At 37.6% G+C, this 17,023-nt stretch overlaps 7 protein-coding genes across 7 annotated transcripts in view; 6 read left to right on the top strand and 1 right to left on the bottom strand.

Annotated features, from left to right (window-relative positions):
* The window catches only part of Cbr-tsp-11, a gene marked incomplete at both ends in the record, with an annotated part of 4,185 nt that extends 3,215 nt beyond the window's left edge, over positions 1-970 (top strand). Inside the window, 2 exons of the mRNA XM_045240155.1 lie at positions 770-853; positions 902-970. Coding sequence (XP_045091491.1) covers positions 770-853; positions 902-970 — 153 coding nt within the window. The remainder of the gene's footprint in view (positions 1-769; positions 854-901) is intronic.
* Positions 971-1,558: 588 nt separating this feature from the next.
* On the bottom strand, positions 1,559-1,902 carry CBG00171 (the record flags this gene model as incomplete). Its single annotated transcript, XM_002645226.1, has 2 exons — positions 1,559-1,745; positions 1,790-1,902. The coding sequence occupies 2 exons, from the start codon at positions 1,900-1,902 to the stop codon at positions 1,559-1,561; spliced, it is 300 nt and encodes a 99-aa protein (XP_002645272.1).
* Positions 1,903-2,762: 860 nt separating this feature from the next.
* On the top strand, positions 2,763-3,543 carry CBG00170 (the record flags this gene model as incomplete). The annotated part of the gene is made up of 2 exons (XM_002645225.1): positions 2,763-2,836; positions 3,408-3,543. 2 exons carry the CDS (start codon positions 2,763-2,765, stop codon positions 3,541-3,543), a joined length of 210 nt encoding a protein of 69 aa, XP_002645271.1.
* A 3,669-nt stretch (positions 3,544-7,212) lies between these two features.
* On the top strand, positions 7,213-7,762 carry CBG00168 (the record flags this gene model as incomplete). The annotated part of the gene is made up of 2 exons (XM_002645224.1): positions 7,213-7,323; positions 7,421-7,762. The coding sequence occupies 2 exons, from the start codon at positions 7,213-7,215 to the stop codon at positions 7,760-7,762; spliced, it is 453 nt and encodes a 150-aa protein (XP_002645270.1).
* Positions 7,763-8,687: 925 nt separating this feature from the next.
* CBG00167 lies at positions 8,688-10,075 on the top strand (the record flags this gene model as incomplete). Its single annotated transcript, XM_002645223.2, has 3 exons — positions 8,688-8,696; positions 8,745-8,861; positions 9,833-10,075. 3 exons carry the CDS (start codon positions 8,688-8,690, stop codon positions 10,073-10,075), a joined length of 369 nt encoding a protein of 122 aa, XP_002645269.2.
* A 506-nt stretch (positions 10,076-10,581) lies between these two features.
* CBG27903 lies at positions 10,582-11,003 on the top strand (the record flags this gene model as incomplete). Its single annotated transcript, XM_045240154.1, has 3 exons — positions 10,582-10,638; positions 10,686-10,802; positions 10,857-11,003. The coding sequence occupies 3 exons, from the start codon at positions 10,582-10,584 to the stop codon at positions 11,001-11,003; spliced, it is 321 nt and encodes a 106-aa protein (XP_045097901.1).
* A 2,917-nt stretch (positions 11,004-13,920) lies between these two features.
* On the top strand, positions 13,921-16,569 carry CBG00165 (the record flags this gene model as incomplete). Its single annotated transcript, XM_002645222.1, has 4 exons — positions 13,921-14,451; positions 14,762-15,426; positions 15,758-16,275; positions 16,325-16,569. 4 exons carry the CDS (start codon positions 13,921-13,923, stop codon positions 16,567-16,569), a joined length of 1,959 nt encoding a protein of 652 aa, XP_002645268.1.
* Positions 16,570-17,023: the final 454 nt, after the last annotated feature.

Genomic DNA, 17,023 nt, shown 5'->3' with positions numbered 1-17,023 from the left:
TTTTACTGTGTTCTTCCTGTTGATTCATGTTCATTTAAGACGGGTCTCGAAGCGGAGGCCTCTGGAAAACAATAACAGCTTTGGACAGCGTTTTTCCAGGAAGTTACTCCTGGAAATCAACTTTGAACGCGCCATAATATCATGATTTCTGAAACAAGATGAATAGAATTGCGGGAAACATATGCAATTTCTAGAAATACCCTATTATCTGTAATAGAAAGGCCCCTCACTTTTAGCCTTAATTCAATTTATTTGGGTTCCTGTGGCAGATACCAAAACTTTGTTAACTGATAAATACTTCATCAAAATATCACAGAATTTCTTCAGTTGACACATGTTTGATATCTTTCAAAGAAATTGAGCTCAAACTTAAAAGTGTAGGGGCTCTTCTATTACAGGTTTTACGGTATTCGGTCTTTTTTAATGCCAAATATGTCCGTCCTGTTTGTCTGTGTGTGTGTCTGCATCCATCATCATTGCTTCTTCAGGGTTGCTACGCAAAAATTGCCGAGTCATTCCAAGAAGTGACATCACACTTCAAAATTGTTTCTTGGACTGTTGTATTGTTTGCATTGATTCAAGTATGATGCTTGCCTGTCAAAGTAAAATAGCTTTGCATGTTTCAGGTGGTTGGTATTGTGGTTGGTTTCTGGCTGTGCGACTCTATCACTTCAGACGACGAGTTCTAAACTCTACTCCGCCCATTCTTCCTCTCAACCGTATAAAATTATGCTCATTGAACTTAGATTTTGTAAATGAGAAATTTCAGGGTTGTATAACACCGCTATATCGTGAACATCAAATTCATTTGTCTGCTATTTCTTCTATTCTTGTCGTTTTGACGATTCTCGGCGTAAGTTCAAGACACTAGGAGGTATGATCATAAAATTTTAATTTTCAGGTTTGCCTATTGTTTGTTGGCATCCAATTGTTCCGTCGAGTTCGAATCGAGATGCTTTCCTACTTCTGAATTACCTTCTTCTCTACAAGTGTCATTCCCATATTTGAATCTTTCAATCTGCTACAAATTTTCCCAAATTTTTTCTATTTTCTGTAATCCTCTGTTCTTAATCAGCACCTTCTCGGGTCTTGTTCTCAAGATGATGGAGAGTGTGACTGTCAGTCTTTTCTCCATTGCCAGTTGCTTCTTCCTCTTCAAGATCTGTTTCATATGCACCTACGCTCTCGTTGTCCAATATCTTGGAAGAGACCATCCGTTTGTTCGTAACTACTTGTGAGAAACTTGTTCTTGACACCATTTAACTGTTTAATTTTAAAAAAATCACCTAGATCACTGCGTAGCTTTTTGTATTACTCCCCAGATTTCGCTCCAAATTTTTTGATTACAAAAGCAAATCATTCTCAGTGTCCCTCTTGTTTTTATTAACAAATACTGATCATGCGGCTGTAATTCTCAATAAATGAATAATTTCAATTGAAAATTGATTTTTAAATTTTCAGATATAAAAAAATTACACAGTTATCATTTATCTAATGTAATTACATCGAAAAAATAGGAGATCAACACTAATATTGCAAAAAATAAATCAGAAAATTCTTAAGGCCAGGAGGATCTTGCGACTAGGAAAAGTTTAGCGTTGTCATCTCCGTGCCATGAGTTTCCTTTGCTGTCTGACTGAGCATTTCCAAAGAACGGGCTTTGGACGGGAACTGGTTGAGCTGGGGCAGGTTGTTGGAACTGCGGTTGCTGCTGGACTTGTTGCATACGTTGTTGGTTGTACCACCTGAAAATGTTTTGGTTTACTGTAACTGGGAATTTCAAACATACCAGTTATAATATTGTTGCTGTCGGTAAGCTGCCAGTTGTTGTGCAGTCCACTGTTGAGCACTTGAAAAGGCAACAAGTGCAAAGAGAAAAGTGAAAATGAAGAAAGTGTTCATTTGGGATGGATGGTGGTTTGAAACTTGCGAATATCCCTCTTTATAGTGGCCACACAACCTGCGTCACTTTGATAAGAAAGGCGTCATTGTTTCTAAAAGAAGGTGTCGTCGGAAATAGCTTGATAGATCAAAAAAGATCACAATCTTTGCCAAAGAAGATCGAAAGCAAACAGTTGCCGGAGAAATAGGTAACAGAAACGCCTAGACTGAAAACAAAGTTTTCTGGAAATCCTGTGAATATTCTACCCAAAAAAAAGTCTACTACAAAAATCCAAATACCAAAAATCATTATGCCGTCATTTTATGTGAAACTTTGTGCCCTCAATACGTAATGTTTGGAACACGTCAGTTTTACAAGTTGGTTTTTGGTAGAAAATAATAGTTTGATTTTTCGATTCGGCTGAAGAGGAGTTTGCATGATGTGATTTTATAGAACCGGAATTCAAGTTTTGTCCAAATCCAAACTCTGCAATAGTTTGATCTCTACACTGGTAAAAACATTCCAGCTGATACTTTTTTGATCAAATGAGAAGTATTAAAACAATCAAGTTTTTACTTGTCCAAAATAGTTCTCCTACTTTCACTTACTTTACAAAATTATCAATGACCGGTGAGAGAGATGATCAGATTTTCAAAAATTTGTTTTATCAAAAAAGATGACCGAAAAGGTAGCGAAGTACATTCGAAACTTCCGGAAACTTGAGAAAACACCTCGACGTGATTGAAAAGTGAGTGGGTGGCATGATTAAGTTCTACAAATACATCTGATTTGTGAAATTTCATTTTATCAACCGGATCATGTGGAAAGTACAAGTTTGTTTTAGTATAAAAAGGGGTCTGAAAAGTGAAAACATTGAATCATGCAGTACCTCACTATTGTTCTACTTTTTGTCCTTATTGCTGTTTGCCCTGCTCAATGGGATAACAGTTATTGGTAAGTTGTAATCCAAGTTCCGTATACGGTCAACTAGGTACACAGATATGGTATACTGTAATCAAGTAAGTACGGTATACGATATTCACAGAAATATCGTATACCGTAATTAGTTTATTCAGTGTGCTGTATGTTTATATCGGGGTACTATTCCTAGGGTCAGTATCAGTTGATAATTTTAAGATAATGTCTCACTGATGAAATCACAAAACCCAGATTTTCGTGAAAAGTTTTAGGTTAGCTTAAGAGTAGCCTGTTGTAACTTTTAGAATCCGCTCGCAAGTTTTAGCCGAAATACATCAGCACAACAAATTAGTATTACATTAACTTGGTATGCATACTTTATCAAACATTGAGAGACTTTTTGAATAAGTTGAAAATGACGACTGGGTGTTATCGGGATGTGGTGTGTGCAAGGTCTGCGTATGATCATTCTCGTAAATTCTAAAATTGTAAGGGGTAACTAAACATGCTTTCCTAAAAATAATTAGAAATTGTTTTTAAAATCCAGGTTTTCAAGGTATTGAAGCTCCCTATTTTGGTTCATTGTCTGAAATCATTTATTTTTCAGGTGGTACAACCAGCAACCAACACAAGCGCCGGCGAATAATTGGTTTGGAGGTAGCCAGAGTGATGATAAAGGGAATATGTGGCATGGAAGTGACAACGCAAAACTTATGATCTTCGCCAAGTCTTCATGGCCATGAATGTTGATATATTTCTTATCTCTTCATTTGTATAATTTCTGCTTTACCTATCTGATTTCTGCAATAAATATTGAACAAATAAATTATCGTCCCTTTTTGTGGACAAATAAGTTGTCACATGTCATAGAACTCACACTTCACATCAAAATTACACTTGTTAACGCATCTCAATGATTAGGTTCTCACTATACGTTTTCGAAAATTTTCGAATTCGTAAAACAACGTAAAATTTTGAATAATGAAAAAAAGGTGTTCAAGTAGAGCGAGTGGCGATCGAAAAAAAGCGTATGAATTTTCGTTGGTCTTTTTGAATTCAGATTAGGAAGCCATACTGCGATGAAATTTTTTTCTAGTAAAATTAATCAAACATGGGTGTCCACTAAATGTCAATGTCGACAGGAATGGATGTAGCATAATTTCGAATATTCTCTAGTTTCGGAACTTCTATTTTTCTAGGACCTTCAATTCCCTGGCTTCTGTAACTTTAGTGGTGGGAGATTACTCCAAACTATCATTTTCACAAGAGATATTTTCTTGGATACTTCAAATCTCTATAAAACTGCTACTCGTACACATTTGAAAATTCTCACAAGTTGTGTATTTTTCAAGTGTTGATTTTCGTGAGGGCATCATGAATTTGAGTAGTCGTCTTCCCACATTTTATGTATCTTCCGATTGTTTTTCAGGTACCTTCTCAGAGCAGCTGAAGCAATAAAATTTTTGATTATCGAAGCAGACAAGTATTAGGTTGGCGGGAAAGTCTTTGTCACTCTGTTTGTTTAATCACTGTTCTCGTATATGGAGGCTGTGTATGATATCGACTCTAGTGAATAACAAGGTGATAAGAACCTTCCATATAAACAAGTCCCCATTTCCTTCCCTGCTCCTCATCTGTAATTGAAACGATATGTTTGTTCCCACTGCTATTCACATCAGACATGTTTTGATTTACCTCTTCCTATCTCACACCACGATGAAGGATTCGGAAACTTTCTTGAAGAATGTGTACAACACACATGCCCCTCACTACAATACTATTCGCAATTGGTTCCATCGTTTCGAAAAAGATGACTTCTCGCTCGATGAAAAGGATCGCTCTGGGAGACCCCGTGAGTTGGATTTGGACAAGCTGAAGCACGCATTGCAATCGGATCCATTTCAATCTAGCCGTGAACTAGCTGTCACATTCGGAGTTCACCATAGCACAGTCCTTGAAGGTTTGAAGTCTCTTGGAATGAGAAAACTTTTTGGTCGATTCATACGTCATCACCTGACTCAAGCCAACCTTGACCGCCGAGTCGACGATTCGATTACTCTTCTCACTCTCCACGCGGGCGATCGATGGCTGGACCGGCTAATAACCGGAGATGAGAAGTGGGTCTTCTACGATAATCACCACAGGAAATCCCAGTGGGTTGGAGAAGGAGAGAGCCCACAGGATGTCCCCAAACCCGACCTTCATCCGAAAAAAGTTATGCTCTCTGTGTGGTGGGGAGTGGACGGCCCCATCTACTGGGAATTTCTGCCCGAGGGCAAAACAATAACTGGAGACCTCTACACTACTCAACTACGAAACCTCAAGAAAGCAGTCGACCGTTCGGCCCTGAAAGACAAGAAAGTGTACTATCAACATGATAACGCTCGCCCACATGTTTCGAAACAAGTGAAGCAGGAGCTGATGGGATATGGATGGAATGTTCTCCCTCACCCCCCGTATTCTCCTGATCTTGCTCCTTCCGACTATTGGTTATTTGGCGATATGACACGTGCCTTCGAAGGAAGAAGCTTCAATTCCCGTGGAGCGGTCGAAGCGGCACTCAAACAATACTTTGCCTCACGCCCGGCTGGATTCTACCGCAATGGAATCCATAAATTGAGGGAACGTTGGAGACATGTTGTTGATAATGATGGACAATATAATTAATTATTCGGTTATTTTTTCTTTGAGAAATAAACTATTGAAAAAGTGACAAAGACTTTCCCGCCAACCTAATACAAAAAAAAGCGTCATTCGGTATTGCAGACTACAAGATGGCGGGAAAACTTCTACCGAAATAACTCCTTTTTTAATCACTCTAGTTTACTCACATTTTTAGTAGAAGTTCTAGAATATCAATTCACTGATGATATAAATTCCCTTAAGTCTGCAAATGTCATCATGCCCATCAAAAAACATCTGCCACGTGAAGGAGGGTTACTTCCGTTAGGAGATAACTGGGACTTTATTATCTAAAGGATAAGTGTTTATGAAAGACAATATCTGTAATTGGTCCCATCTGCACGTGATGATGTGAAGAAGACAGGATGACAATGAGCGGCAACCTTACCTCCGGTCGCTGGGACATCTATCTGTACCTATAACGTATTTACCCTCAAATAGTCATTAACACTTAACACTTTGTTGTCGTCATAATTTTCGAAAAGCTCGTTATCTCTAACTTTTCCGTTTTTTAGCCCGTTTTGAAAAATTACGACTTATGTTAGATATTAATCTTTTCCAATGCTCGTAGCGGATATCTCGACAAAATTTTCTTAAAAGTGGAACAGCGAACTACAGTGTTCTGTGACCCTGTTTGTAACTTAACTTATTAATTTCTTCAATTTTTTACCGGATTTTATATTTTTTCAATGATTTTCATCATTTCAATCCATTTCGTTTTTGGTTTACATTTTTAAAAACGATGAAAATCGTCGACAGATTGAAAAAATATGAAACTAAAATCGAAAATATGCTAAAAGACCACTGCAATTTGCTTTTCATATCCAGAAAAAAGAAAAAAAATGTTGAAAATTCAACAGCCATGACTTTTTATTTACTGTATGTCAGTTCCATCGCCAATTTCGAAGTTTGACACCCACAAAACTATCTCATTAGACAATGTATGCTCTCCTTTTGGAACAAAACCCGTTGCTTTTCACTTGATGTATTCAATTAGAAGCTCTTTTTTCTCATTTCACAGATACAGTGCGGTCAACATCTTTAGGGTCGCCCTCGTTTTTTGGGTTCCAGACGAACGGGAATAGATTTCAAAATTTTGTTAACGTGTGTCGCTCATTTTTTCTTACTTTATTCGAATTTTTTCTTTTTATTCTATGAACGAATTACAAAAAATTCGACCTTCAAGACTAACCCCTCCCGTTTTTTTCCCAACAACATTCCCACAAAAAAAAAATTTGGTCCCTGGGAAAGTTTTTTTAGGGGTAGACCCTATACAGCCAGGTGGTGGTGTCACTCACACTTTGTATACACTTCACCCCATCACTCCACCCACAGTGCACCTGCTCGCTCCGCCCACTTTTGGTGGACTTCACTAGACCCAACTTAGTCATTCATTCATTCATTTTTTCGGTTCGCTCAGTGGCTGGTTCTTCACTTTTCTCCGGTCCATACTTGTTATTGATAAAATTCATATTTCAAGTTTTTCATTTTCAGATAATCAACTAAACATGTTCTTCTCTTCTTCCTCATCCTCTGCTTCGTCCTCTATCTCCTCGTCCTCCTCTGGTTCTTCCACTAGTGCTGCCCCGATCGTTACCAAGATGGAGATCACCAAGGAAGACGTCCGCAACTACAAAGAGACTCTCCGCGGAATGAAAGGAAGAAAGTACAGCGCTGCAAGTTTAAAAACACCTAGAAGATTTTTATAAAGAACACATTTTTAGCTTGCCATGCATTTGATCACCAACGAGACCATCTACCGTGTCACCATGGAGTGTGCTGTCAAAGCGATCAAGATTCTGAAGAAAGTCATCAGCAGAGGACCATGCCGTTATAAGTTGGTAAGTGAATTTATAACTTTTTTGAATTGATTGAGAATCGATGTGTTAATTTACTCTGCAAAACAAGTCTCGACTGCAAAATAAATCGTTATTCCAGGGAAGCAAGACCGACAATCTTGTCCAACTCTACAAGAAGATCCACGACGAATATAAAGACATGATTCTAAAGATGGACATCAAGATGATGCCGTCCAAAGCCGAGTACCTTATCGAATGCTGGCTCAAGAAAGATGCTGCCCAGAAGGCCGCTCAAGAACACAAGGATCGCAAGAAGGAGAGAAAAGCCGCGAGAGTTGCTGCTGCCGTGTCCCGTCAATCTGCTGGATCCCCAACCAACTCCTACACCCAAGCCATCTACAGCAACATCATGAAGCCACGTGTCGAGGTCACCTACGAGAATCTCCCAGCATTCTACTGCAGTGACGAGATCATCATCTAATAATTCAAATTTTCCCGCATTCGCTCTTTTTTAATAATTGTTACATTCATTGTCCCTGTTCCCCTGATCCTGTTTTTATTTTTTTTCTTGTTTTTGAGATGAATTTGTAATTCAAAAAATTTAGTGTCTAAGTTTTGCAGAAGTTTTCAGAATCTCAGTTCCTTAGTCCGAAAGTCGTTCTTGCGCTTCTGTCGATCTGTAGTCTTTCGCTTTCCTTTCCAGCCAGCCACGAAACATGCATCGATATCGTGTTTTGAGAAAAAGAAGAAGAATCAGAAAAATACGATTCCCACGATTTGTATGATGTGCCACGCATTGGACGAGTATAATGCACGGTTTGGAGTGTTTCATTTTCATATTCTGAACACTCTTGATACAGTCTGTCGGATCTCTATGGTATTCAAAACAAACAACATTTTAGAATCAATAAAAAGTTAAAAATGTTTCCTGTTTCCTAGTTGTTATTCTCAAGAAGAAGAGACACAGAAAAGAAGATAGTGCACTTTTCTTTTTTGGCTATTTGAATACGGAAAACTCGTATTGTCTTGTCTTTTCTCTCTTAGTCTGACGAGCTTTCTGCTTTCAAAATGTTCTCTTTAAACGTATTTGTGTATTATAGATATCCACCTAGTTTCGTTTTGTTATTTTTGTTTCTTATCTGGAATATCTTCAGTCACTAGTTACATGTTTTGCTTCATCGTAAATCAGAACGTCTAGCTTTCAAAGTGATTTTTAGCTTACCTGTTCTATCCGCAACTTTCGTTTCTCTGCCGCTCTCTTCTATCTCTCTATCAGAATTTGAATTTGGCTCCTCTCCTCTCCCTTTTTCCACCTAATCACTTTGGAATGAGGAAGAAATGACAAAGGAGCCGCCGGTGAGACATATCACTAGTCAAATCGTCTTCATCAGATGAAATTGAAGAAAATGTGCGCTGTGAGTTGTATTATTCTAAATCCACATAGCTTACTTTGTTTTTTTCAGAATGCAATGTTCATTCTGACCAACGAAACAATCTATCGTGTTACTATGGAAACAATCGATAACACCAAGAAGGCTTTGAAAAAGGTCATCCGCCATGGAGCCGGAATATTCACCACGGTGAGTTAAAAATCATAACTTGTGAAATTCTACATAAGAATGTTTTCTTCGATAATGAGTAATTGCAAATTGATATGTTTTTCTGCTTAATTAGTCAACCGAATCCCCCCGGGTAGTCGACACGTGCTAGATTCTTCCATTGAACTTCCAGGGATGTTCGGAATGGCTTTTTTCGGAATTTCGGAATTTCGCAAAATTCCGATTTTAAAAATTTCGGAATTTCGGAATCTTGGAATTTTCCGATTTTCAAAAATTCGAATTTTCGGAATTTCGGAATATTCCGATTTTAGAATTTTCGGAATTTCGGAACTTTCGGAATTTTCCAAAATTCGAAGTTTACAGTTGAAATTTCAGTTTCCCATCACAAAAACGGAGGAATCTTTCGAAAATTGACAGAAACATTTCGACAGCGCAAAAAAATAGCAAAATTACTTCTGTTCAAGACCCGCCGGTGAATTTTTCCTGGCATACTGTACTCGAAAAATTTTAATTCCCAAAAAAATGCTTCGGGAAAATTCCGGTGGGAATTTCATTCCGAAAAATCTTTCGGAAATATTCCGACCGGAATTTCATTCCGAAATTTTTACTCGGAATTATTCCGGTCGGAATTTTCGAAATTTTCGGAATTCCGAATTCCGTTCCGAAAATCCCTGCATTAAGATCATTTTCAAAGTTTTTTCGAAAAAAATTCTTTTCCCGAAAGGTTTCAAAGGTTACAAATTTTGAAAAACTTCTGTGTATCAAAGCTCATTAAGTAGACAAACTTGTGAATGAGCGCTAGACGGCCACGAAGTCGGTTGCTGAGCAATTTGGATAAGGTGATGACAGCCGTGAAACGCTTTTCCGTATATAATATGCTTGAAACGTTCTTAAACATAACATTTTCTGTAGAAATAGGTCAAACATGGTTTTTAAAAAAATAAGCTTGCAAATCTTGTCTAAATTTTTATAGAATCTCAGAGAATTTCCAGGAAAAAAGAACCACCAAACTTCTCGAATCATATGCGCAACACCAGAAAGCCTACGACTCGATGATGTTCAAAATGGAGATTGCAATGATGCCTTCCAGAGCCCTCAATGTTATCAACACCTGGCTCGAGGACACACTCGGAGACCAGGATCCGGCCGCCGTGCTGATATGTGAGAATCATCTGTACAGTTCACGCATCGTCGACTGTGGAATGGACTGCCCCTGCATGGCGACTTCGGTTTAATACTTTGCTGATCTCAGAACAAAAACTCAATGTCCTTCAATCTGTTGTCTTATTTCATTTTTTTTTGGGTACAAAAGTTTCTCAATAAAAACCATTATTTTTGATAACAATGTTTATTGTCTTTTCGAATCGTCAGGTTTTTGAGCCTTTCCATTATTTTTCTCTATTTTTTGATAATCTTCTTTTTGTCCGATTTCAAATAATGTCAAAAACTCATACTTTTTTTTGGAATGCTAAAAACATGGTTTTTGTTTTGACTTCCGAATGATTTTGTACCCAGCAGATCACCACCTGTTGGTCCAATTTCAAAACATAAATGTCTCAATTTTTCTGTACATTCTCAAAAAAAAAAGAAAAACAACATTCGTTCTTCGCGTTCTTTCTTTCCCATTTATCCACTTTTTACAGTATGCTTTGAATTTGTGCCCACGATGATGGATTTCCTCACCCGACTTCTGGCCCCTAGACGCGATCCTCCTCCGATGATGAAACAGATCACGCCAGAAATGAATCTGGACATTTACCGAACACTCATGAAAATGAGTGTTGTCATAGTCAGATTGGTGAGACTCATTTGAAATTAAATTTCAAATTTCGTATCTTTTTTCAGGCGAAAAAATATAGGTCTACTCGCGAAATCGCGTACAAAGAGTTGAAAAAATCCGTTGAAGCCTCACGTAGAAAAGTTGAGAGAGCCTACGCTTTGGATACACGCTGGTACAAAATTGTGAGTTATTCAGAGAATGGAAGAGCGAACAACATTTATTGTAACTGATTTCAGGGAGGAAAAAGTGAAAAAATCATGGCAGAATATGAGGAAGCTTGCCGAGAATTCCACCGGGATATCTTCATGGTTGAAATTAAAGTGAATCCTGATAATGCAGAAGAGACTCTTTTAAAATGGCTCAGAGTCAATGATCAATTGTGATTTAAGAAACTGAATTCTCTGTGCCCGTAAAAATCTGGTATTTCTCTGAATAAACGATAGATTTGTAGTTTGAGTATAAAACAAGGAAAAAAAAGTGAGGTGAAGGTTTCAGACAGCTTATCGGGATTTCGATTTCTGAATTGTACAAAAATTGCAAAATGAATTGACCTATTTGATATTTTTTAATTTAATAGTCATCTAACATCTATAGAACTTCTCACAGCAAATTCTCAACGCCCCTCTAAAAACAGTTCCCTTGTAAGAATTATGGAACAAAATTCAACTATCGTGGCTCCGCCAATTAGTGGATTTTTAAAATAAAAATCCAATAACTTTTTGAAAATGAATTTTTAAAGTCTCTACAGGAGCTCGGTATGATTGTCAAAATTATCTTCCTTGAAATGGTGCATAAAAAGCATTTGGAAAGTTTTTGAAATGATTTATTCCCGGTCCAAGAGAATAGCAACTGTTGCATTTTTCTGGAATTTAGGTTTTGGCTAAAATCTTGTTTGTCACACAAACTTTCCAGATGCATATTTTTGAGAAATTAGGTATATATTCTAATCCCGCCTATATTTTTGCCATCCGTCTCTCCTATTCTTATGAGTGATCTCGCACCACATTCCCCTCTCTTTCTTACTTGGGAAGATAGGCAGCGCAACCCACTGCATATTATCTGGTGTGTGTCACCCCGTTCAATACCATTGCCAGAGTTCCCCTTCTCTCTTGACCATAAAAGTGTTGCGCATTATGTCCACAAAGGCGCCCTATTGATCAGAACCTTCCGCCGCGAAACACTAGTTTTCAAACTTTGCATTTCTATTTTCTTATCAGTTTCTTATTCATACTTGTTCATTTTCTCCGCGGATCTTCATTCGTGTTCACAAGAAGTCAGTAATAGTTTCTCGTTTTTTAAATAATAATAATTTCGTGAAGTTAGCTCAACTTTTTTGCTACAAAAGTTTTTTCTCTTCCATTATTTTTGGACTTCATATATTTTTTCTTATTTGATAATCAATATAGGTGGTCCAAAAACGTTCATTAGTTTCACAAATGTGTATATGCCTTATCTCGCCACCACCGACGTTGCCATATGCTCCATTCTACCTACTCTCTGCGGGTACTTGAGTGAGTAATTAACACGAGAAATTAGTGAGATTGAAAAAAGATTATTTTCGAGAGAACCTGTAAAACATGAATTTACAGTAACGGCCTAAGATTTGTCACTTCCATCTATTTCAGGCAAAAAATGTCAACCTAGGATAACTAGAAATTTAGTAGATTTTGTTTGATAATACTGAAAAAATTTTAAGCCTACTAAACGAAATTCGAGCGTCCATTTTGTAGTTGGTTTTTTTTCGTGCAAATTCATACATATCCGCTAAACTACACAAAAATGTCAATGACATGTTATTTCTGGAGGTTTCGCCACGTGGTTGAAAACACTCTAATAAAAATACACCCTGTACTCACACTTTGAGCTCAATTATCTTTGTTTCTATCAGAGATATCAAAAACTTGTCAATTGATAAAATGTTGTTTAAATTATGAAAAGCATTTTATTAGTTGACAGCTTTTTGATATCTCTTCCAGAAGTTGAGACAATTGATCTCAAAGTGCAAGTACAGGGTGGGCCTCTATTAAAGTGTTTACGGTATCTTGTTTAGATGATTTTGTACATGACAGGTGTCAACTATAATACAGAAGTTTCATCTGTGGTCAGTAAATTCTATATCACTACTCTGATTCAGCTGAATTTTCTATACTTTGTTTACATTCAATCGACATATTTTCCACAAAAAAAGGTGAAATCACTTGAAACCTGTATTAGAAGGGCCGGCCCTTTTATTGTGCCAAGGTGTCTCCGGATGACTCTTCTATCACAGGGCCTTTCTATTTTTCTGGACAGTTTTTTTCCAAAATTTTGCATCGAAACTCGACGAAGTTTCGTTCATAATTCACGAAAATCTGCCAATTTTATCAAAATTCAGCAAGATTTTTATCGAAAAATAGAGTTTCAATAAATTTCTATTAAATTGTGGAGTTCCCGGAATATATTCCGCTGTAAAAGTACGAAAATGTTCTGATTTCAAAGCACATTTTGAAGGGGAAACCTTTTTCAAAGAGGGCCCTTCTATTACGGGGGCCCTTCTATTACATGGGCCCTTCTATTTTTCCGAGCTTCTTTCGGAGGGCCCATTAGAGGGGAATTCTTATTAAAGGGGCCCTTCTAATACAGGCTTTACAGTAGCAAACTTCCAGTCTGTACTAGGGGAGCGGTCAATAACAAATGTATAAAAATTTATTTCGCTGTTGATTTCCGGCAACTTTGATCTATTTAGAGAGTCCAAAGCTTAGTTATCAAGTTTCCGATCGCTTTGAAATGTATGGAGGGTGTAAAACAGACTTGGATTGAACACTTTGTATTCACAGAATTTTTTTAAAATTCCTAGTTTTTCAGCTATTTGTCAATTTCTGAAAAATCCCTCTTTCCGCCCATTTTTGTACTAATGTGAACAAGGGATTATTTTGAAAATCGGTACATATCTGAAAACTAGGAAAAATTTGTGAATGCAATGTTTTGAATCTAGTTTGTTTTTAAAAAAAAAAACTTGACAACTGAGCTCCAGACTCCTTAAAATGCTCGAAATCAACTGAAAACACGTTTTTGTATATCATAGTGACCGGTACTGTATAGTTTTGGCGAAATTCATTAGAATTAATTCAATTAGAATTAAATAGATGCTTAATTAAATAGATGATTTTCTTTTTTTTTTTAGATTTCTAAAAACACTGTTTGCGTTGCCTGTCGTATTCTTTCCTTGTATAAATCTTTATTTGTTCATCCTTATTATCGTTCTGTTTTTAAGTTCGGCATGTCAAGTCCTCTCTTTTCAGTGTTATTGAATTCACAAACATGGCCCCAAAACGCAAGACTGCCACAACTTCCGAAGAATTGCCAGGAAAGCAAAAACGAGTACGTCAAGTGAAGAGAAACCAGGACGATGAAGTCGAGAAAGAAATTGGTTTCCAATGTTTCTATAGATCAAACATGCCAACTCAGGATGAGATTCATAAGGCGGTGGAGGAAGTATCGAAGATGGCAGTGGAAGTTCTGAAGGAGGGAAAAACAATTACCAATCCCGATTTAGCTGCTGTTCTTTTGGCTGAAGACAAAATTCAACCAAATGAGGAGAAGATGGAGGATTCGGATGATGACTCAATGTTTGAGATGTCGATGGACAACTACGTGGAGGATCGGAAATTCAAAAAAAATCCAGTAGAAGCTTCTTTCTCCAAAGCGTTACCAACCGATGGTAACGGTAATCCACCGTTGAACTTCTTCTTCCCGACAATCTCCAACGTTGATGGCCTCATTGAAACTCAGCTTTCCAACTTCCCGGACACAAACCAAGATGTGAAACTCGTCCGCTCTCAAATCCTCGAGGTTGGTTTTTAGATAAAACACAATAGAAAAGTTTTTAGACAATATTTATAAATGGTGGAACTTTTTTTTGCTAACTTAGTTGTCCAAAAATTATGCTTCAGACACCGTTTTCCATAAGTTTTGTTTAAAATCAAACAAAGTTTCGATTTTCTTTTTTCGAGTTTGTATCAGTTAAACAAACATTCATTTTCAACTAGTTATTTTTCTCACTGAAAAGGAGTTGAGATATAGTTTCTGTAAATGTATTACTGATAATTTTTGCTAAGTGTGAATTATTTGCTATGAACTACAAAAAACAATCTATTTTTAGGCCTATGAGAACGGTGTCCATGGATACAGGCTCGATGAACATGAGCACAGTGAACAGATTCTCTTCGAAATTATGAAGCGGCTCATTCCCGGAACAACCAACGCGGATCTTTTGTATTTTGCGATTCATTGCGTTTTCCCCAACATCGGAACGCAATTCGAAATCTCGAAGATGTTCCCGAAACTCTGCCGCAAATATGCTTCTGAGGACAGCTCGTTGGTTGGTTTGGAGAGATGGAAAGCACAAGAACAAGTTGAAGATCTGCCAGTTCTCCCACAACTCCCCGAGCCAGAAGTTCTACAACACTTCATTGTGAAGCAGATGAATTTGAAAATTGAGAAGGATGACGAAAGATGTTCGGATGACTGCTACAAGGATCTTTCACCAGGATATTTTGAGAAGATGCTCAAAAAACTGGATTCGAGAAATCCCTCCGATGTATTACTGTATGTCGCCAAAAGCAAAGTTACAAACTCCAAAACAGCCGCCTTTCTGAACGATCTTTTGCTCCGATCAGAAACGTGGATTACGGGATTCTGCGAACATGCGAGAACTTCCAAGGAAAATACATGTGCAAAATGGTTCGAGTTGCTCATGGATAACTCCACAATTCCAGACGATCGATTGTATAAGACCACAATGAAAAAGTACAAGGATGACCAGAAGTGAGTTTTTATTCATAATTTGACAATTTTTAACTAATCGGCTAATGGGGAAATTCTGGGCTTAAAACCCCCTACATATGAAAATTCTTTCAACTTCAAGAAAAAAAACAAAAATTCATGCTCTGGAACGTTTTAGAAGTTGAGATAATCGTCTTTGAAAATCGCTGTTTTGCACTGAAAAAGCGAGTTTTGGTACTGAAACTGGCGAGCGAATAAAAAAAACTTGAGAGTTGTTCAGACATCTTATTGTTAACCTATCCTGAAATTTTTATCAAAATGTGGATTTACAAGTTTTGATGTTCCCTTATTAACTATCAAAATATCATTTCAGGGGCTTCAATAAACGGCTAAACAGATTCTACTCAGCCGTGTGGACGAAGAAAGACCTAAATGTACATCCGCTGACCCCATGCAACCACGTTGGGTCATGTGGACCGAACGTTCCACATTGCTCATGCAATAAATACTGCACTGTAGCTTGCCAGTGCAGATACGATTGCGGAATAAAGTTTCCGGGCTGCAATTGTGGAGAGGTCGATGGACAATCTTGTGGAACATCATCGTGTCCTTGTGTGCTCTTGAAATTGGAATGCAACCCACTCACGTGTAATACGAGTTCAAGAACTTCTGGAAATGCTCCATGCATGAATGCCGAACTGGGGAAAGGAGCAATGGTGGTGATCCATGTTAAGAGGTCAGGAGTGCCACAGATTGAAGGAAATGGAGCATTCCTTGGACAATCCGTCAAAAAACATGAATGCCTCGGCGAATATGTTGGAGAATCAATCCCGGATGAAGAGATTGAACGGAGAGGAGCAGAGTATCACTTTTCATGCAGTTACATTTTTAGTGAGATATTAATTTCTCATTCTCAAAGGAATCTCATTTATATTTGCAGATTCCGGCCAAGGTCTTGGGACAGGAGTGGATGCCATGAGAACTGGTAACAATTTAAGATTCGTAAACCACTCAGACAAACCCAACTGTGAGGTCCGGAACATGAATGTAAATGGTAGAGTGGTGATCGGATTTTATGCTCTGAAAGATATGGAAGAAGGCACCGAGCTGTTCTTCAATTATGGTTACAGCGAGTTTCACAAGAAACATTTTTTCGGATCAGCTTCATCCTCCAAGAAAAAATAAGGTATGTTTAAGAAGTGTCACTAGTTGCGTGAAAATGAGGTTTTTTCAGATATTTCTTTTCCGCGCCCGTTCTTGCTTCTCCGTCATATGAATCTTCCGATGCAGTTCTTTCTTGCCTATGGCCACCTCTGTCTCTACCGGTTAAGTTTGTCATTGGTTTTTTTCCATTAAGCAGTTTCTCAATGTTATAGATCTCAAATGTTTCTCAAAATTCATGTTAGTATTTTTTTTAATTATCTGTTGCTGTTTTTTCATCCTTTTTCCAAAATCCTCCAAAATCGGTCCAAAAATTTTCCTACCAAAAATGCACAATGTTTATACTCAATTAGCCTAGAATCTTATTTTTAATAATCATCAATTTTCGATTCACTTCTCCACTTCCTATATATCCGTTCTTGCTTTTCTGCCAGATAAATCTTCCAACGAATTTCTTTCTCGCCAATGACGCCTCTGT

This window comes from Caenorhabditis briggsae (assembly GCF_000004555.2).
Source record: "Caenorhabditis briggsae complete genome, chrX, whole genome shotgun sequence".
In the NCBI taxonomy this organism is placed as follows: Eukaryota; Metazoa; Nematoda; class Chromadorea; order Rhabditida; family Rhabditidae; genus Caenorhabditis; species Caenorhabditis briggsae.
The sequence above is the reverse complement of the archived record's forward strand: the minus strand, read 5'-3'. Positions and strand labels throughout refer to the sequence as shown.